General features: G+C 39.2%; 1 protein-coding gene across 11 annotated transcripts in view; it reads left to right on the top strand.

Moving 5' to 3' along the window:
* MAPK10 (mitogen-activated protein kinase 10) overlaps window positions 1–22,248 on the top strand; it is a 417,204-nt gene that overhangs the window by 289,035 nt on the left and 105,921 nt on the right. For all 11 annotated transcript variants that reach the window (XM_042251606.2, XM_027971156.3, XM_012180302.4 and 8 more), the window contains one exon: window positions 18,055–18,184. In XM_042251606.2, the coding sequence (XP_042107540.1) occupies window positions 18,055–18,184 (130 nt within the window). The remainder of the gene's footprint in view (window positions 1–18,054; window positions 18,185–22,248) is intronic.

The following is a 22,248-nucleotide window of genomic DNA, read 5'->3' as shown; positions in this document are numbered from 1 at the left end:
TTTAGAAAAGGCAGAGGAACCAAAGATCAAATTGCCAACATCTGCTGGATCATGGAAAAAGCAACAGAGTTCCAGAAAAACATCTGTATCTGCTTTATTGACTGTGCCAAAACCTTTGACTGTGTGGATCACAATAAACTGTGGAAAATTCTGAGAGAGATGAAAATAGCAGACCATCTGACCTGCTTCTTAAGAAACCTATATGCAGGTCAGGAAGCAACAGTCAGAACTGGACATAAAACAACAGACTGGTTCCAAATAGGAAAAGGAGTTTGTCAAGGCTGTATATTGTCACCCTGCTTATTTAACTTATATGCAGAGTGCATCATGAGAAACTCTGGACTGGAGTAAGTACAAGCTGGAGTCAAAGATTGCTGGGAGAAATATCAGTAACCTCAGATATGCAGATGACACCACCCTTATAGCAGAAAGTGAAGAGGAACTAAAAAGCCTCTTGATGAAAGTGAAAGAGGAGAGTGAAAAAGTTGGCTTAAAGCTCAACATTCAGAAAATGAAAATCATGGCATGTGGTCCCATCACTTCATGGGAAATAGATAGGAAAACAGTGGAAACAGGGGCTGACTTTATTTTTCTGGGCTCCAAAATCACTGCAGATGGTGGTTGCTGTCATGAAATTGAAAAGACGTTTATTCCTTGGAAGCACAGTTATGACCAACCTAGTTAGCATATTGAAAAGCAGAGACATTACTTTGCCAACAAAGGTCCATCTAGTCAAGGCTATGGTTTTTCCAGTAGTCATGTATGGATGTGAGAGTTGGACTGTGAAGAAGGTTGAGTGCTGAAGAATTGATGCTTTTGAACTGTGGTGTTGGAGAAGACTCTTGAGAGTCCCTTGGACTGCAAGGAGATCCAACCAGTCCATTCTGAAGGAGATCAGCCCTGGGATTTCTTTGGAGGGAATGATGCTAAAGCTGAAACTCCAGTACTTTGGCCACCTCATGCGAAGAGTTGACTCATTGGAAAAGACTCTGATGCTGGGAGGGATTGGGGGCAGGAGAAGAAGCAGTGTGGCAGATATTTTTTTAAGTTAAGCTAACAATTTTTATATCAATTTATGAGGTTCTATCAGTTATTTTATTAATGCTGTGTTACTTCAAGTCATTTTCTTGATAAGTACTAAAAATGAGCAGGATTCTCAGAAACAAAGTAGTGTGGCAGGGACAGCCCCATTTACATAAAATGAGACTATGCAGGTGGGGAGTTGCAGGTTGTTGAGAAGCAAGAGTTAATCTAAGGAGACCATTTAAGGGGAGTCTCTGCACTACATGTAGCACATTATAGTGGAAATGGAGTTAGAGTTAAGTGGATTAATTTGAAAATTTTTATTGGAATTAAATACAGACCTTCATGAATTGGCTATGCAGAGGAGATGAGAAGAGAAAAATCAAGATGACTTCTATTTTGAATAAATGGTGTTTAAAAGAGAAACAGATGAAGAGAGAAATCAGGGGTTTCTTCAGTTTATGGGCATATTAATTTTCAGATAATTCTTAGACATTTAATTAGGGGTGTACAGTAGGTAGTTGTATATGTGAGTCAGGAGCTTTGCGACAGACATCTTAGCTAGAGATAATATCTTGGCATCTTGAGTAACCAGCATTAAATTAAAATATGCTGCTTGGTTTATTTGAACTTTTGTTCTTAACTTATCCAGTGCTATCTTCCTAACATCTTTAAACCTCTAGACATAAAAAATTAGCAACAGCAAATATAATTCCATGCAACAAACATGTAGGGTATACAGAGCTAAATCCCTCAGGATTTTGACCATTAAGAAGCACAACAACTCTGAGGATAGCAAGAAATATATTAGAAGGTAATGTATGATAATTATACCATAATGATCATAGAAATAAACTGTTGCAGATATAGAAGTCAGTTTCATAAAGATCGGCCAAATATCAGAGTCAGGGAAGTGAATTTAAAAAGACAAATAGTAGACAAAGAGGAACAGGACCATAACAAAGGAAAGAAGTCCAGGGGCCGTAAAAAATAGCTAAGACACATTTTCAGAGTCAAGAGATGCTGGGGGTCATCCATACGATGCTGCACCAATCGTCAGACTATGGAGGGCAGTCATAAAGCCAGAAATGCTGTGCTGGGCCAGGCGCAGAAGAAGAGAGAGTAGGCCCATGGGCTGGGCAGTGAAGCTTATTCCTGACATAATTATATATCCTGTGTGCAGGAACCATTTGCGAGTCCTGTGGGTCACCTAATGGATCTCATTAAGCTGCAGGTGTCAAGAAATAGTACCAACCTCTGAGCCATAGGAACATCCTACTGTCTTTAGTTACATTAAATTTAGACATAGCACATTTTTTATTATAAGGCCAATCTGAGAGGTGGCATTTCAGAGTAGAGTTACTTGCACAAATAAAAATGATGTGCTCAGTAAATGCTCAGTCCTTAGCTAACTCTGCCATCATCTAGGTTCTGACACTCACCTAACCTATATGCACTTAAAACTATTAAGTAGAAATCAGACTTCAAATTTTATTGCCAGGAAACAGCCAAAGATAAGAATGTAACAATAATCCTGGAAGAGCAATTCCTTGCTTCTGTCTCTTCCATCTTGTGGAAGCAACCTGCAAAAGCCTCTTCAACAAGAAGCACAGTGGCCATCAGTAGCAAGGGACCATATCATTTATCTCTAAATGGGGAAATTTTTGGCAGTGAGAAGGCACTCTACAATACATTGGTGGATGTCAAAGAATTGTGGTTGCTGGAGAAGGCTCTTGAGATTCCCTTGGATAGCAAGGAGATCAAACCAGTTAGTCCTGAAGGAAATCAGTCCTGAATATTCACTGGAAGGACTGATGCTGAAACTGAAGCTCCAGTACTTTGGCTACCTGATGCAAAGAACTGACTCATTGAAATAGACCCTGATGCTGAGAAAGAGTGAAGGCAAAAGAAGAATGGGGTGGCAGAGGATGAGATGGTTGGATGGCATCACTGACTCAATGGATATGAGTTTGAGCAAACTGGGAGATGCTGAAGGACAGGGCAGCATGCTGCAATCTATGAAGCTGCAAAGAGTTGGACACAACTTAGTGACTAAATAACAACTTTAAAATTAGAGCTGTTTGTTCTAAATTACTTAAAATAATACAAATAAAAATTTAATATGTGTTTATATTGATAACCTAAGTATTAAAAATATAACATGAGAAGAATGATTATTCTTCATTTATTCTCATGTGCTTTTATCAACTGAAAATTCATTGCCCTCTCTGTCTCTCATACAATTTCACTGGCATTTTTCTGAAGGAAACTTTTTTCAAATATGATTTCATTATTTGATTTGTTCAATTTCTTTCTTGCGTCAGTTCCTTTCGCCACATTTCAGTGTGGTTCTATTTACACGTAGTATTTATTTATATCAATAGCTGTTTCCTAAAATTTCAAGAGGTGAAGTATAGGGATGCTCCATTTACTGAATACTATTGTTAAAGATTTCTAAGTGATGATGAAAAACAATCTGAAATTTAAGAATTATTTACTAAAAGTTGTTTTTCAACCAGAATCATAAGGGTTGCTAAGAAAATGCCAACTGCCTTCCAGAAGCATCTGTATTTTTTCATTCAACATCAGCTTTTTCTCCAAAATTTTGTAATAAAGTTATTTTAACCATTTATACATTCTATTTTCAAATCTTGGCACATATGCAAATTTTATTTTGATTCATAGAATATTTCAATTTGCTTGAACTCAAATGTGAATTGTTTTTATATCACAACCACTGTTCTATAGAAAATCAAGCTAAACTATAGTATAGTTTCTAATATACTATATAAAATCCAACTATTACTGAAAAGTTCTGATTTTATATTTGAAGCATTTGGCATAAAGCAGATAAAATGATGTAAAGCAGACATAATCTAAATGCCTTAAGAGTTATTTTTCTGTGGCAACACATTAATAAACTTTTGCTTAACTTTTTGTACATATCCAAAAATACACCTTGATATAGAAAATAAGCAAAATTAATTTAAAATTGTCATTTGACCTAAATGAAAAGTCATAGTTCAAATGCATTTTAGGTGCATGTGTTAAATCATTGTCTTTGGGCATGGCCTTAAAATAATTACTAATTTTTGAAATAGATACTGATGTTTCTTTAGGGAAATTATTTTCTAGTTTTCATTTAGTTATGCCCAAGAAAACATGAGAAATGAAAATTCAGCATATGGTATTTTAATTAAATATGCAGTCTCAATTTTATTTACTTTTGTCAAAAGGGTTTTATTGCAAAGTTAAAAAAGCTTTTACTAAACACTAAAAGATAAATAGTTATCAATTGATGCCACACACATGGCAAAGTCAATGTAGCACAGTTATTCTGACTAATCTCTATAACCTCATTATAGGCTTTATAGCAGGCTGATCAGCCTCTTTACTCCCAGATATTTCTTATCAAGCTAAACTGTAATTTTAAACTAAACTCTTTCCTACTGAGTTTATCAAAGAGTGGCACGGTAGCTCTGTGAATTTTGTAGGTTAAGTCATGGACCGGATCACACATGGTGGTGCACTTAGCGGTCACTAAGGGCAGCAGAGTGGGCATGAGACAACTTGTTACAAAGATAAAAGAAAAGCAACAGAAGCAGCACCTTTCATTCCCTCTCACTGAGATGAAGCAGCTTCCAATCGGGAGCCTTCAGTTCTTCTCCAACGCCATCATCTCAATTTCCGAGAATATTGTTGCCTTGTGCTTAAGACAGTCATCCTCTTCACATTCATCTATTTTTGGTGGTGATGAGTTTGTTTAGCTAGTCCCCCATTCTTCATCCATGTGGTAACTCTTTATGTGATCTCCCACAACACTCGTTTGCAGGGAGCTGTAAAGTTCTAGTTCAGTATCTAGTGTTTGGAAGAGCTGCTGCTTTTCGTCTTTGAGGGTTTGGCTTCCGAGCCCTTTGCTGTTCATGCTTCGACTCTGTTGTCCATCAAGTGCAAAGTGTATTTTTTACATTTGCTTTTATGGCACAGAGTTGCCTGCAAGGAGATCCAACCTGTCAGCCCTAAAGGAAATCAATCCTGAATATTCATTGGAAGAACTGATGCTGAAGCTGAAACTCCAGTACTTTGGCCACCAGATCAAAGAGCTGACTCATTGGAAAAGACCCTGAGGCTGAGAAAGATTGAAGGCAGGAGGAGAAGGGGACGACAGAGGATGAGATGGTTGGATGGCATCACCGACTCGAGGGACATGAGTTTGAACTCCAGGAGTTGGGGACAGCAGGGAAGCCTAGTGTGCTGCAATCCATGGGGCCACAAAGAGTTGGACACAACTGAGCGACTGAACTGAGCTGAACTGCCTTGCAATGTTGTCTTAGTTTCTACTGTACAGCAAAATGAATCAGCCATTGTTGTTCAGTTGCTCAGTTGTGTCGAACTCTGCAACCTCATGAACTGCAGCACTCCAAGCTTCCCTGTCCTTCACTGTTTCCTGGAGTTTCCTCAAATTCATGTCCATTGAGTCGGTGATGCTACCTAACCATCTCATCTTCTGCTGTATGGCAAAATGAATCAGCCATACATATACATGTATTTCTTCCTTTTTGAGCTACCATCCCATACAAGTTTATCACAGTGCATTAAGGAGAGTTCCCTGTGCTATACAATCAGTTCTCATTTTCTATTTTATGGGGGGAGAAAAAAAAGTGAAAGAGAAAGTCACTCAGTCTTGTCCAACTCTTTGCGATCCCATGGACTATACAGTCCATGACATTCTCTAGGCCAGAATACTGGAGTGGGTAGCCTTTCCCTTCTCCAGGGGATCTTCCCAACCCAGGGATCGAACGCAGGTCTCCCACATTGCAGGCGGATCCTTTACCAGCTGAACCACAGGGAAGCCCAAGAATACTGGAATTGGTAGCCTATCCCTTCTCCAGTGGATCTTCCCAACCCAGGAATCAAATTGCGGTCTCCTGCATTGCAGTGGATTCTTTACCAACTGAGCTATTGGGGAAGTTTTATACATAGTATCAAAATTGTGTGGGTGTCAATCCCAGTCTTCCAATTCCTCCCACCCCTTGTTCACCCCTTGGTATCCATATATTTGTTCTCTATGTCTGTCTCTATTTCTGCTTTGCAGATATGATCATCTATACCATTTTCTAGGTTCATATATGCATTAATATACGATATTTGTTTTTCCCTTTCTGACTTCACTCCGTATGATGACACTCTCTAGGTCCATCCACATCTCTGCAAACGACCCATGTAGATAATAAGGCTTGGTCATCTAGGTTCAGGTCAGTTCAGTTCAGTCGCTCAGTTGTGTCCAACTCTTTGCGACCCCATGAACCGCAGCACGCCAGGCCTCCCTGTCCATCACTAACTCCCGGAGTTCACCCAGACTCGCTTCCATCGAGTCAGTGATGCCATCCAGCCGTCTCATCCTTGGTCGCCCCCTTCTTCTCCTGCCTTCAATTCCTCCCAGCATCAGAGTCTTCTCCAATGAGTCAGCTCTTTGCATGACGTGGCCAAAGTACTGGAGTTTCAGCTTTAGCATCATTCTTTCCAAAGAGATCCTAGGGTTGATGTCCTTGAGAATGGACTGGTTGGATCTCCTTTGTTGCATATGAAGTGGCTTTCTTGGTGTTGAGCTTTGAGCCCAGACACCTTCATCTGCAATGGGACACTGCCTTTTGCTTAGAAAAAGATCCTGACAAATGCCACAGCTTATTGCTCTATTTGACCATGAGTTACTACTAATCTAGAGCCAGACATCTTGGAATGTGAAGTCAAGTGGGCCTTAGAAAGCATCACTATGAATAAAGCTAGTGGAGGTGATGGAATTCCAGTTGAGCTGTTTCACATCCTGAAAGATGATGCTGTAAAAGTGCTGCACTCAATATGCCAGCACATTCGGAAAACTCAGCCATGGCCACAGGACTGGAAAAGGTCAGTTTTCATTCCAATTCCAAAGAAAGGCAATGCCAAAGAATGCTCAAACTACCGCACAACTGCACTCATCTCACACGCTAGTAAAGTAGTGCTCAGAATTCTCCAAGCCAGGCTTCAGCAATATGTGAACCGTGAACTTCCTGATGTTCAAGCTGGTTTTAGAAATGGCAGAGGAACCAGAGATCAAATTGCCAACATCCACTGGATCATGGAAAAAGTAAGAGAGTTCCAGAAAAACATCTATTTCTGCTTTATTGACTATGCCAAAGCCTTTACCTGTGTGGATCACAATAAACTGTGGAAAATTCTGAAAGAGATGGGAGTACCAGACCACCTAACCTGCCTCTTGAGAAATCTGTATGCAGGTCAGGAAGCAACAGTTAGAACTGGGCATGGAATAACAGACTGGTTCCAAATAGGGAAAGGAGTATGTCAAGGCTGTATATTGTCACCCTGCTTATTTAACTTCTATGCAGAGTACATCATGAGAAACGCTGGACTGGAAGAAACACAAGCTGGAATCAAGATTGCCGGGAGAAATACCAATAACCTCAGATATGCAGATGATACCACCCTTATGGCAGAAAGTGAAGAGGAGCTAAAAAGCCTCTTGATGAAAGTGAAAGAGGAGAGCAAAAACTTTGGCTTAAAGCTCAACATTCAGAAAATGAAAATCATGGCATCTGGTCCCATCACTTCATGGGAAATAGATGGGAAACAGTAGAAACAGTGTCAGACTTTATTTTTTGGGGGCTCCAAAATCACTGCAGATGGTGGCTGCAGCCATGAAATTAAAAGACTCTTACTCCTTGAAAGAAAAGTTATGACCAACCTAGATAGCATACTGAAAAGCAGAGACATTACTTTGCCGACTAAGGTCCGTCTAGTCAAGGCTATGGTTTTTCCTGTGGTCATGTATGGATGTGAGAGTTGGACTGTGAAGAAGGCTGAGTGCCAAAGAATTGATGCTTTTGAACTGTGGTGTCGGAGAAGACTCTTGAGAGTCCCTTGGACTGCAGGGAGATCCAACCAATACATTCTGAAGGAGATCAACCCTGCGATTTCTTTGGAAGGAATGATGCTAAAGCTGAAGCTCCAGTACTTTGGCCACCTCATGCGAAGAGTTGACTCGTTACAAAAGACTCTGATGCTGGGAGGGATTGGGGGCAGGAGGAGAAGGGGATGACTGAGGATGACATGGCTGGATTGCATCACGGACTCGATGGACGTGAGTCTGAGTGAACTCTGAGAGATGGTGATGGACAGGGAGGCCTGGCGTGCTGCGATTCATGGGGTCACAAAGAGTCAGATACGAATGAGCGACTGAACTGAACTGAATTACTGCTTGTCAAATGTTGTGTTCCCCAGAAAATATACTTAGAGATGGTGATCACATGCAGGAGATTTATTAGTGAGTGTTTTGGGGATTTACAGCAGTGGAAAGGAAGGGAAAAAACAGAGGCAGAAGTTCAGCTGCAGTGGAAACTCATTGGAAGCCTCTGCTGACCCTACTGGGAATTCTGAAGAGGGAATGAGCCTTCTTTGCTCTCCCGAGTTGGCGCAAGATGGCCATGCTTTCATAATCCTGGATTTGTTAGTTGCTGATTGCAGGCTGCCAAAGAAGAGAGTGTAACTTTGATTAGGCAGCTCTTTTCAGCTGAGGTTATAACCAGAGAGGACTAAGAGCTGCAGGGCTGTGTGCCAGCAGTGTTCCCAGCAGTTGGATACAAACAAAGTCCTTTGTTCCTGAAGGGGCATCTTAGTGGTTCATGGCAACACCTACACTTCCCTTGGAAAAACTAATGGATTTCTGTTATTGGCTTCCGTTTTCAACATGTTTAGAAGCAGAAAATCAGAAATCAAAAGTGTCTATGGCCCATGAGAGTTATAATGTATTCCTGAAACCTGGACATGCCTATTTTTAGAATTTCTGTTACATGATATAATGAATACCTTTAATAATTAAGTCACTGTTAGTCATAATTCTATTACTCGCTATCTAAAGTGGTGATATAGACAATCTTATTTATAAAATAGAAAAAAAGGTAGAGAACAAACATATGAATACCAAGGGGAAAAGGAGGGCAATGGGATGAATTGGGAGATTGGGACTGACGTACATATACTATTGATACTGTCTATAAAATAGATAACTAACGAGAACCTACTGTATAGCAAGGAAATCTTCTCAGTGCTCTGTGGTGACCTAAATGGGAAGGAAAACAAGAAAAGAGAGAATATATATACATAGCTAATTCACTTTGCTGTATAGGTAGAAACTAGCACAGCATTGTAAAGCAACTATATGCCAATAAAATGTTTTTAAAAAATACTTCTATGAGTTTAAAACTTTTTAAAATTTCATTTTATTTATATATTTATGTCTGTGTGTCTGTCTGCATTAAGATATGAATGTAAATAAACCAAAATGACCATGAGCAGAAAAAAGTGTCTCAATATATAATCAAAGTGATATAGCCAAGCAATTCAATGACAAATTAATCAATCAAAAAATATCAACTGCTGACTTTTGATAAGAGGGTTAGGGAAAGCCTGTACTGAGGAGATGATGTTTAGGCTGAAACCTGAATCATAAGATGGAGTCAGGCTAGTGGGGATGTGGGAAGAGCATTTCTGGCAGGAAAAAACAAAAGCCCTGATGCAGAGGTGATTTTGTAGGCTGGCCTATGCATTTTTCTGTGGTGGAGTCAGTGTCTTGATAGCATGGCTAGGAACTGTAAAGTTTGGGTGTAAAAGAGATATTTGAGGGTACTGGATAAAGACTTTTTGATAGTTTTCAATTAAAGTCCAGGCCTTTGGTAAAAGCCAAACTGAGAACATAATAGTAACATGGGGACAGAACAGTGAAGGGTGCAGTGTAGGGTGCAGTGTGTATTCCGGGACAGAATTTGGCTTCCCAGCTGTGGCTTGAGAATCTTAAGATGCTCCAATGATAAGGTTTTTTTAATTTTTATTTTATTAAGACATAAAGCTCTTTTCATCCTGCCTAGGGATTTTTGGTTTATTCTTTTTAATTTTCTGTGCACTAACATGTTAATATTGATCAAGAACATTTTAAATGTGATAGGGAAGGGGAACAAGAGAAATTATCAAATAAATAATGATGACTTAGGAAGAAGAAAATTTTGCAAAAGGTCGTCTATAGTTGCTAGAAGGAAAACTGATTTTATGTTTAAAACAGACTTGGCTACAAGGATGTGTGTGTGTGTGTGTGTGTGTGTGTGTGTGTGTGTGTGTTTGTATAAATATATTCAAGGAGGTAAACATAACTTTATTGTGTCATAAAACTGGATTAAATAACAGGAGCATAACAACAGAAGGCTATATCTTTCTTTTATGAATAAACCTGGTAGAAGTGGAGGTGAGATAGTACTGTGTGTCAAGAAATTTCTCAAAAATTTTCAGTAAAGTTGCCAGAAAGTTGCTAGAAGTTGTTGGAAAACCTTTATAAAGATTTATCTCTTTTTCACCTACATGAAGAAAAAAGAAAAACTACTGAAAGAAATAAAGTAATATTTTATAGACCAAGATTCAAAAAAAGGAGGACTTAAGAGTAATGGAAAACTTTCAGACATTAATTTATGACTATGCAGCATCAGTGATGCCAACTTGCAGATGTATTTGCTAAACTGTTGCCAGTAATCACTGAGAAATTACAGAAAATGGGAAAGATAGTAGCGTCAGCCAAGGTTCATAGCAGGAGACAGAAATACTGTAAATAAGCAAAGATTTAATTCAGTAAATTGGGTGCATTGGAAAACCTGGAGAAGTGGACTCTAGTCTGGGCTTCCTGGAATGGCTTCCAGACACAAGAGAGCTGAATCACCAGAGGAGCTCCAACCCTGAGATTATCCTAAAAAACTTGAACTTCCAGAGTACATGATGTAACCAAGATTTGAAAATCACAGAGCTGGAACTGTGTGCTCATTATTACCATCATTGCTACTCCATCAGGCTAGTGACTGGAAACCAGTGGCTTGGTGGCTGGGCCCTTAAGAGCAGTAATGCCTCTGCTTCAAATGCTCCCCTCCCCCAGGAACCTGGTGCATGGCATGAATTTTCACTGCTTCAGAAGAAAATTTCAGGTCTTCTTGAGGCCAGGCCTGCCAACTGAGAGGTGATGGAAGATGACCACCCTTGCTTTTGCCTTACGAACCTCCCATGATTGCATCTGCGTGGCAGGACCATATTGGAATCCAGAATACCAGCTGCAAAAGCTTCTGGGAATAGTATGTGTGTCTTTCAAGTCTCTTCAGTAGAGGAAAGCATGATACATGGGGTTAAGTGGAAGCTCAGTGAGCCAAACTACCATGTTCCATACAACCGTAGATAGGCAAACATTCTTATTTCTCTAGAAGGAAGAAAGAACACATAAAAGACATCTGCTGAACTTGATATTGGCCCTAGCATTAGTTAGAAAAGAAAACCTGTGACCCATTGAGAAAGGATGTAGTGATCACTGAGAATAGGAGTTTCATTAAAAAGAAATCACAGCAAATAGCTTATTAAAGTGGTAGCTAATGGAACTGTATGGCTATGATGTATCTGGAGTTTAACAAAGCTTTTGTCCCAGACTTTTATATCGTGGGACAAACTTGTGAAATGTGGTCAAGATGGTAGTATAACTGATTTGTAATTAGTAGAAAGAGTAAAAATTGCTAATTAGTAGATATTATAACCTATCCAATTATAACACATAAATATAAAAAAGAATGATATATCTCTATATATTTTATCCTACCCTACATCACACAATGACTCTAGCAAGGATATTACCAAGTCCAAGCTCACTTTGCTCACTGCATGACAGGCTAATAAAATTGGGAGATGAGGTGTTGAGGCAAGGAATAGCAATTTTGTTCAGAAAGCCAGCAGACTGAGAAGATGGCAGACTAGTGTCTCAAAATAAATAACTGTCTTGTCAGGGGTCTGGATGCCAGTTTCTTTTATAGAACGGAAAGGTGGAGGAGGTTAGGAAGTAAAGTAAAAAGGCCCAAAGTCTTTTAAATATCTCCTGGAATAGCCTGCTTTGGGGAGGGGATGTGTTAATTTCTTCTTTCCTGTAGCCGTTCACAGGTCAGGAATGGGTCAGCTATTCCTAGACACTTTGGTTTAACCTTCAGGCGGAAGGGCAGGGTTCCCTGAGGCAAGCCATTATGTATAGACAGTATCCTTTTAGTAAATAAAAGCAATGGGAAGCAAAGGTTAAAGTAAAAGAGACAGGTCCAACATGGAGTCAGATTTTGTTCCTCCATGTAACAAAGACATTGACTTGAAAAACAGTAATAGTCATTGTTTATTGAGTGCACACTCTAGGCGAGGCACTGTAGATACATCGCCACCTCATTTACTCCTTATAGCAATCTTATCAGATTGTTATTATCTCCATTTTTAAGTATGAGGACATTGATACCAGAAAGTGTAAGTGGCTCGCTCATACTTCACATCTATTAAGCAGTAGTGCTGATTCAGACCTAGAATTGTTTCAAAAAGAGGCACCAGATGGAGAGAGAACTTTACAACACTTCTAGGAGAAACTGGCCAGAACCTGCCTAGATCCCCAGAAGGTGACATTTTCTCGGTCATCCCACATAGGCCTATGGTGTTGCAGGATCTGTTCAGTATCTCAGGGACTCAAATGCACATTGATGAGCTTCACTAAAGGCTCACACATAAAACCAGATGCCAATATTTTAAATTACAAGAAATTCAGCAGTCAAGCTAATTAACTATGGGTGGATTTCTTGCATGTAGGAGTCTGAAGGAGAGCCTGATGAGCAGAATTTCAACTGCAGAGGATAGAATCAGCCTATGGAGACAGACTAGATTGCTAACTGGCCTAGGTCTGTGACTTCCACAGTGTGGAAGTCCACCTGGCTGACTGGATGGCCGGACCAACATCAGTCAGTCAGTGTTAGTCGTTCAGTCATGTCTGACTGAGACCCAATGGACTATAACCCACTAGAGTCCTCTGTCCATGGGATTCTCCAGGCAAGAATACTGGAGTAGCTTGCCATTTCCTTCTCCAGGAGATCTTCCCAATCCATAGATCAAACCCCAGTCTCCCACACTGCAGGCAGAATCTTTACCATCTGTGCCACCAGAGTCCTACATCAGAAGGCATTTATTTTGCCCGGCAGTGCCAGAATTTGCCTCTCTTACTCCTTCCCTGGAATGTTAGGTCCATGAATCAAGGCAAATTGGAAGTGGTCATACAGGATATAGCAAGAGTGAATGTCAACATTCTAAGAATCAGTGAACTAAAATGGACTGGAATGGATGAATTTAACTCAGATGACCATTATATCTACTACTGCAGGCAGGAATCCCTTAGAAGAAATGGAATAGCCATCATGGTCAACAAAAGAGTCCGAAATGCAGTACTTGGCTGCAATCTCAAAAACGACAGAATGATCTCTGTTCATTTCCAAGGCAAACCATTCAATATCACGGTAATCCAAGCCTATGCCCCAACCAGTAACGCTGAAGAAGCTGAAGTTGAACAGTTCTATGAAGACCTACAAGACCTTTTAGAACTAACACCCAAAAAAGATGTCCTTTTCATTATAGGGGACTAGAATGCAAAAGTAGAAAGTCAAGAAACATCTGGCGTAACAGGTAAATTTGGCCTTGGAGTACAGAATAAAGCAGGGCAAAGGCTAATAGAGTTTTGCCAAGAGAACACATTGGTCATAGCAAACTCCCTCTTCCAACAACACAAGAAAAGACTCTACACATGGACATCACCTGATGGTCAACACTGAAATCAGATTGATTATATTCTTTGCAGCCAAAGATGGAGAAGCTCTATACAGCCATCAAAAACAAGACCAGGAGCTGACTGTGGCTCAGATCATGAACTCCTTATTACCAAATTCAGACTTAAATTGAAGAAAGTAGGGGAAACTACTAGACCATTCAGGTATGACATAAATCAAATTCCTTCTGACTATACAGTTGAAATGAGAAATAGATTTAAGGGATTAGATCTGATAGACAGAGTGCCTAATGACCTACGGATGGAGGTTTATGACATTGTACAGGAGACAGAAATCAAGATCATCCAAAAGAAAAAGAAATGCAACAAAAGCAAAATGGCTGTCTGAGGAGGCCTTACAGATAGCTGTGAAAAGAAGGGAAATGAAAAGCAAAGGAGAAAAGGAAAGATATAAGCATCTGAATGCAGAGTTCCAAAGAATAGCAAAGAGAGATAAGAAAGCCTTCCTCAGTGATCAATGCAGAGAAATAGAGGAAAAGAACAGAATGGGAAAGACTAGAGATCTCTTTAAGAAAATTAAAGATACCAAGGGAACATTTCATGCAAAGATGGGCTCTATAAAGGACAGAAATGGTCTGGACCTAACAGAAGCAGAAGATATTAAGAAGACGTGGCAAGAATACACGGAAGAACTGTACAAAAAAGATGACTAAGATAATCACAATGGTGTGATCACTCATCTAGAGCTAGACATCCTGGAATATGAAGTCAAGTGGGCCTTAGAAAGCATCACTATGAACAAAGCTAGTGGAGGTGATGGAATTCCAGCAGAGCTGTTTCAGATCCTGAAAGATGATGCTGTGAAAGTGCTGCACTCAATATGCCAGCAAATTTGGAAAACTCAGCAGTGGCCACAGGACTGGAAAAGGTCAGTTTTCATTCCAATTCCCAAGAAAGGCAATGCCAAAGAATGCTCCAACTACCACACAATTGCACTCATCTCATATGCTAGTAAAGTAATGCTCAGAATTCTCCAAGCCAGGCTTCAGCAGTATGTGAACCGTGAACTTTCAGGTGTTCAAGCTGGTTTCAGAAAAGGCAGAGGAACCAGAGATCAAATTGCCAACATCTGCTAGATCATCGAAAAAGCAAAAGAGTTCCAGAAAAATAACTATTTCTGCTTTCTTGACTATGCCAAAGCCTTTGACTGTGTGGATCACAATAAACTGTGGAAAATTCTAAAGAGATGGGAATACCAGACCACCTGACCTGCCTCTTGAGAAACCTGTATGCAGGTCAGGAAGCAACAATCAGAACTGGAGATAGAAAAACAGACTGGTTCCAAATAGGGAAAGGAGTATGTCAAGGCTGTATATTGTCACCCTGCTTATTTAACTTCTATGCAGAGTACATCATGAGAAACGTTGGACTGGAAGAAACACAAGCTGGAATCAAGATTGCTGGGAGAAATATCAATAACCTCAGATATGCAGATGACACCACCCTTATGGCAGAAAGTGAAGAGGAACTAAAAAGCCTCTTGATGAAAGTGAAAGAGGAGAGTGAAAAAGTTGGCTTAAAGCTCAACATTCAGAATACGAAGATCATGGTGTCTGGTCCCATCACTTCATGGGAAATAGATGGGGAAACAGTGGAACCAGTGGCTGCCTTTATTTTGGGGGGCTCCAAAATCACTGCAGATGGTGATTGCAGCCTTGAAATTAAAAGACTCTTACTCCTTGGAACGAAAGTTATGACCAACCTAGTTAGCATATTAAAAAGCAGAGACGTTACTTTGCCAACAAAGATCCTGCTAGTGAATGCTATGGTTTTTCCTGTGGTTATGTATGGATGTGAAAGTTGTACTGTGAAGAAAGCTGAGCGCCAAAGAATTGATGCTTTTGAACTGTGGTGTTGGAGAAGACTCTTGAGAGTTCCTTGGACTGCAACGAGATCCAACCAGTCCATCCTAAAAGAAATCAGTCCTGGGTGTTCTTTGGAAGGACTGATGCTGAAGCTGAGACTCCAATACTCTGGCCACCTCATGTGAAGAGTTGACTCATTTGAAAAGATCCTGATGCTGGGAAGGATTGCTGGCAGGAGGAGAAGGGGACAACAGAGGATGAGATGGCTGGATGGTATCACCAACTCGATGGACATGAGTTTGGGTAAACTCCAGGAGTTGTTGATGGGCAGGGAGGCCTGACATACTACGATTCATGGGGTCGCAAAGAGTTGGACATGACTGAGCAACTGAACTGACCTAAACTGAACTCCTTCATAGGCTGACATAACTAATTGCTATTCTTTCTTTAAATATTTTAATGACTTGATCTTAGTTATTTTTACTTTAAATTTAGTCTTTCTCTTTAAGGTGACTGTTCTGATCAGTTTCCTGCTGATACAATTTCTTATCTGCAGGAAGCAATTTCACTTCCTCTATTTCCAGACTTATTGTTACCCTTATACACTACATATAAGATGAAGGCCCGTTTGACTCTTTCCTTTCCTTGTGCTGCCATTGGTAGGTTAACAAGATCAAACACAAGAATAGAAGTACCAGTGTTGAAAGACAGAGTCAAATAGCAACATAAGATTTTAAGAAGACAGTAGCATAGGTTCACTGTGAATCAATAGTGTGTGATACATTTATCAGTGGAGCTAGGACAGACTCAGCTGTATTAACTGTCAACAGAATGAATGAGCAAGTGAATGTATGAAGGAGTTAGCCTTTCTCTGCTCGTCACTGATATGACATGCTTAGAGGAACAACGTCACTTTCAGAGATCGACAGACTGGAATATATTCAGCAGAAACTGACCAGATGGCAGTAGGACTTGAAATCACATTCAGACAAATGGAGTAAGACATTGGTGATATTTAGCTCAAAAAAGAAAATACTTGGCGGGGGGGGGGGGGGGGGGGGGGGGGGGGGGGGGGGGTGGTAAGGAAAGCTAGGAGTTATTGAGTGCTTACTGAGTGCTGATAGATTAGGCCAGAGATTGAGTAGGGTCTTTAGTGGATTTCAGTCACTATAGGTCTGTCATGATGAAAAGTCCTGGAGGAGGGCACAGCAACCCACTCCAGTATTCTTGTCTGGAGAATTCCATGAACAGAGGAGCCTGGTGGGCTACAGTCCATAGGGTCTCAAAGAGTCGGGATCCGCTGAGGAACTAAGCACAACACCGCACAACATGATGAAAAGGGAGGACTTTATTTTGAGTTGCCCTGGAAGGCAAGGCTGAACGTAGTTATTAGAAATCAAAGAGACCATTCTGTTCATTAGAATGATGACATTTCTAACCCTTGAAATTGTCCAGCGACAGAGTGGGTTGCCCTTTTGTCTAGGAGCCCAGGTGTTTGAAGCTGCACAAGCAGAGACTGGTCAAAATTTGATGAAGATATTTTGGAGAGGAATAAATATATATGCAGGCATGGACCAGATGAACTCTAAGGCTGTGTCCAAACTTATCTTGTAAGTCTGTCATCCTGTAACACAGCAATCATTTTCTTTATCTTTTAGTGTAGAGACTGGAGCTCTACATGGTTAATGTCATTTCCAATACAATATATCAGTAGGATACTGGTTACTGCCTTCCTTCCTGGAAACTAAGACAAAATCTGGTACAATCCAAATTTGCAGGGATGGAAAAAACTTCGTAAGTGGGCTAATTAGATGTAATAGCAAGAAGAGACTCACTTCCTCATTGACCCCTAGACCCATATACTTTGCTTATGGCAAAAACATAAAGCATGGTAAATTATTCTTAAATGGTTTGAAAGCTTCAAATGTTAGTAGCATTCATTTCTGTCTTTGTATTTAAATGCAGTTATTTATGCTTCTGAAATTCTCTCTGATTACATTCTGTATTTCAAGCTCTGTTATCATTAATGAGTGTACTTGGAACATCAGCCCACCTGTGCATTCAAGGCAATTAGCATCATGCCTTAAAAACTGGTTCCTGTGAATGGGGAAAAATGAATGTCTACTTAAAATAATCAAAGAACAATAAAGTTTTATAGCAAATATCACATATTAATAGATGAGAAATTCAAGCCCCTTGAGATTAAATGCCTTGCCACAGTCACGTGGCTAGTGGGAAAGTTGAGCACTTTTCTTTCTTCTTTTGTCCCCAACTCAGTGATGCAATTACATGCTGTTTTCTTAGCAAGATACCCTTTTTTTCCCCTAGCAAGTAGAAGGTTTCTATACTAATCACTCTTATGTTTTTATTTACAGTTGATTGACATGTGCCTTGAGAAGCAGGTATTTGAGTAGGATTCTAAACTGATGTTTTCCTTATCCATACCCTTAGCTCGGTAGGTAGGAACTGTAAGGGCTCCTTTGTTCTTAATTCTGGATTGCTCTTGGGTCTCTGCAGCGCTGCATACGATGCTGTTCTTGACAGAAATGTGGCCATTAAGAAGCTCAGCAGACCCTTTCAGAACCAAACGCATGCCAAGAGAGCCTACCGGGAGCTGGTCCTCATGAAGTGTGTGAATCATAAAAACGTGAGTTGGTATTTTAAACTGCTGCTGGTGGGAGGTGGTGAGATTGGGAAGAGAAGATCAGTATGCCAACTTGAGTGGGAAAAGCTTTCTTTACTTTGCAATTTTTGCCTCTTAAGACTGTTTATCCTGCCCATATGCTACATTTGCTTTCATTGTCCTCACGGTAGCTTTCTGCTTAAAAATCATCTGAAAACCATATGGCATGGAAGGACTGAATTGGATAGATATTTCCCTGTTAAGAAGTTAACCATTGGATGCATGAAACAGGGCACTCAAAGTCAGTGCCCTGGGAAAACACAGAGGGATGGGATAGGGAGGGCAGTGGGAGGGGGGGTTCGGGATAGGGGACACATGTACACCAGTGGCTGATTCATGTCAATGTATGGCAAAAACCACCACAATATTGTAAAGTAATTAGCCTCCAATTAAAATAAATTAATTAATTTTAAAAATTAACGATATTTGGTTTTCTTACTCTAGATTAACCAGAAAACTTCATGCATTTCCAGAAAAAAAAAAAACTCCAGAAAAACCAAACAAAAACCAAAAATATCTTAAAGAACAATATGCTATATTTCTTTACAACAATTTAAATTTAATTATTAACAGGTGAAGATTTTTATCTCCTTTTACTTTTAGCTATAGTCTGGCAGTGGCCGCCAACTGTTCCGTGTACACACTGTGCTTTGGCATGTTGCTTTTGGTAGGATGGGGCAAAGGTGCAGAGACATATCTGCAAAGCATTCAGAACAGGTTTGTTCAAGAACATTGCTCAGGGACTTCTTTGGAGGTCAAGTGGTTAAGACTCTGTGCTTCCACTGCAGTGAAGAACTAAGATCCCACATGTCTTGCATGCAGCCACAAAAAATAAAAGCATTTTGCATTGAAACTCAGTAGGGAGCACCATTATAGAGCTTTCTGCACTTCAGAGTATAATCTTCAACCACCAGTAAAGGCCTCTAGAATTCTTCCTGTGCTCCTGTTCTTCTTAGTAAGGATAAATGGGAGATAATTCTTCTTTTAATAGAGACAATATTAATAAATAAATCATAATAAATATAGTATATATTTTGTTACATATAAACGTAATAAAATAGATTATTACTATAAAACTGTAATATTAACTGCTTACAAAGTTCTTCTTGAATATGAGTCAAATCACAGAATATATGAAATTATGAGTACACTTTTATAAATAGGTGAATTTGTCATAAGATGCTAAGTAGCAGCAAATATATGAGTGTATATAGTTGAAAGATATTTGAAATAAAAATATAAGGATTTAGGCCCAATGATAGTGTTTCTTTTTTCCTCAATTTCTCTACTCTGATGAGTTTTTAGTTCAGTTACTTGACAAATACTTGTTAACTGAATAAAAGTGCCAGGTCTAGATTGCGCTCTAGATGCTAAGAATACAGCGGTGAAGATAAGAGAGACCAGTCACTGCCCAAGTGATTCTCATGTTCTACTGAGGAGAGAAAGGCAGTCTGCAGAATAGGCCTATCTATGTATAGAATGTCTATCAGGTAAAACAAAGCAAAGAAGGAAGAGAAAAACTACTGGTCAGTGCAGAGTGGATAGGGTAACTCTTTTATAAATAGGTTGAGCAGGAAAGGCCTTACTAAGAAAGAGAAATTTTATGAAGTGTGAGCTCATCTCTAGTTTGGCCAGGCAAGGAACATGATACTACTAGGAAGGAATATAAAAATGACAGAAAGGATGATTCCTAAGAAAAATCATTCTGCTAATGTAATTTCTTCTTTGAGTACGATAAGTAAAGGCAGGAGCAAGATTAACCACATGATCAATGCAATCTATTTTTATGATAGCAAAGAGGATGAGAAATACCACAGGCAGTGGAAGATGGATGGACAGAAATGATGAAGCAACTACATGGGAAGTTTTGATAGTTTTTGTTTTCGTATATTTATATTTCCCTAACCCTTCTTCCAGCCCTTATAATGCAATAAAGACATGGTGGAGAAAGTCCTGCTTACTTTGCCAATTTGAGGGACTCATATTCCCCAATCTTGACTGGACTATGGGGGTTCGTGTTTATGATATCGGAAAAGGATTTCCAAATTGAAACAATGATTTTAAATGGCATCTGATATGCTACTCCATTTATCTGTGTATGTACATAGGTTTGTATATATGTATGTATATAAGCCTATGGAAATAAATTTCTAGAACTTGTTACTAGAGAGGAAGTTCACTTACAACTAAATGTAAATTCTACATTAGTGCTTATAATACTAACTAAAAGCAGTCAGAATGCAGAACTCTGTTAATGCTGTGGAAAGTAATGTAAAATATTGAAATTATGCCAATTAAATTTTTAATAATAAAGAAGACAATCTGTTTAGAAAATGAACACCCTTCTAGGAAGTGATTGCTGGTGTGATAGTGGGGTCACTGATTCATATCTGTGCAGCTTAAGATGCTAGCATAAAAAGGAACCAAATCACATTCCTGCCTGAAAACTGTCGAACTAAAATGGAAATACCTGTGATGATCTGTTTCTAAAGACAAGATTTTTAATTGGTTATTAATAAGAATTAGGATTTACAAGGGATCAAAGGAAGAACAGAGGAGAAATTCTAAAGGAAAATCAAACACAATGAAGGTGTTACAACAAGGGCATGGTAAAAAGGAATACAATAATATATAGTTGGGAGTTTACCTTTTAAAGTAATAAACCTTGATTTATTTAAAATTGTAATGCTATTTTCTATAAATTTAGATTATCTAGATTATCTATTCACCAGATAATATCGATTAGCACTTTTTCATCTTTAAGAGTTGTTTGTATGTTTGTGTGTGTGTGTCCTATACACAGTCACTAATGTTTTCATTTGAACAAATATCAAAATAAATTGTTTGATTGGGAAAATCCCCTGGAGGAGGGCATGGCAACCCACTCCAGGATTCTTGCTTGGAGAATCCCATGTACAGAGGAGCCTGGTGAGCTATAGTTTATAGGGTCACAAAGAATCTGACATGACTGAAGCAACTTGGCACACACGCAAAATAAATTACTTTCTAAGATTGATGAAGTAATATAAAAACAGGCTCACAATATATGTTCCAAAGAGATCTGGAGACATTTTTCAACACAAACCATAACTAAGTATACAGAATAACAAAGCGCTTTAATTACAAGTTTGAAAATATTTTGAAACACTTTTATTTCTATGTGCATATTCCATACTGCAAGGTTGCTTCAGAATAGATCGTCTTGTTTTTTGATACAACCATCACCATGTACATATACCTGTGTATGTGTGCTAACTCACTTCAGTCATGTCCGACTCTTAGCAACCCCATGGACTGTAGACAACCAGGTTCTCTCTCTCTATATATATATATATGCATTGAATAGTATTGTGATTTTTTTTTCAGTAATTTATCAACAAATGAAAACTACTGAAGACCTAAATCATTCCCTAAATTGACTGCGTTCCTCAGATGTTGAAAATGATTTTGTTTTGTTTATTACTTCTTGTTTGTGTACCACTTATGAACTTTATTGCAATTCATTAGTTCATGTTTTGCTGCTGCTACTGCTGCTAAGTCGCTTCAGTCGTGTCTGACTCTGTGTGACCCCATAGATGTCAGCCCACCAGGCTCCCCCGTCCCTGGGATTCTCCAGGCAAGAACACTGGTGTGGGTTGCCATTTCCTTCTCCAATGCATGAAAGTGAAAAGTGAAAGTAAAGTCGCTCAGTTGTGCCCAACTCCTAGCGACCCCAAAGATGTATAAATCTTCCACTTATTTTTGTTAAATGGTTGCATCTATTTGATGAGTAGAGTATTGCTTTCTATGTTTTTATTTTTATTTCCCACTGGCACATTAATACAGAATATTTAGCTGAAAGAAAATTTTGAGTAACTTGTGTATGCAATTGAGTTGCATAAGACAAAGGTTTTCTCCTTTTAAAGTTTACTTGTTCTGTTTACTGTCTAATATATTAAATAAAGCAGGAGAACAAAAAAGTTCAAAAACCAGAATTTTAATAACTTTAAAAAAGTACATTTGTCTTTAAATTCATCATTGATATCATG

The sequence above is a fragment of the Ovis aries genome, chromosome 6 (assembly GCF_016772045.2).
Source record: "Ovis aries strain OAR_USU_Benz2616 breed Rambouillet chromosome 6, ARS-UI_Ramb_v3.0, whole genome shotgun sequence".
In the NCBI taxonomy this organism is placed as follows: Eukaryota; Metazoa; Chordata; class Mammalia; order Artiodactyla; family Bovidae; genus Ovis; species Ovis aries.
Note: the sequence above shows the minus strand (reverse complement) of the source record. Positions and strands in the feature narration are given on the sequence as shown.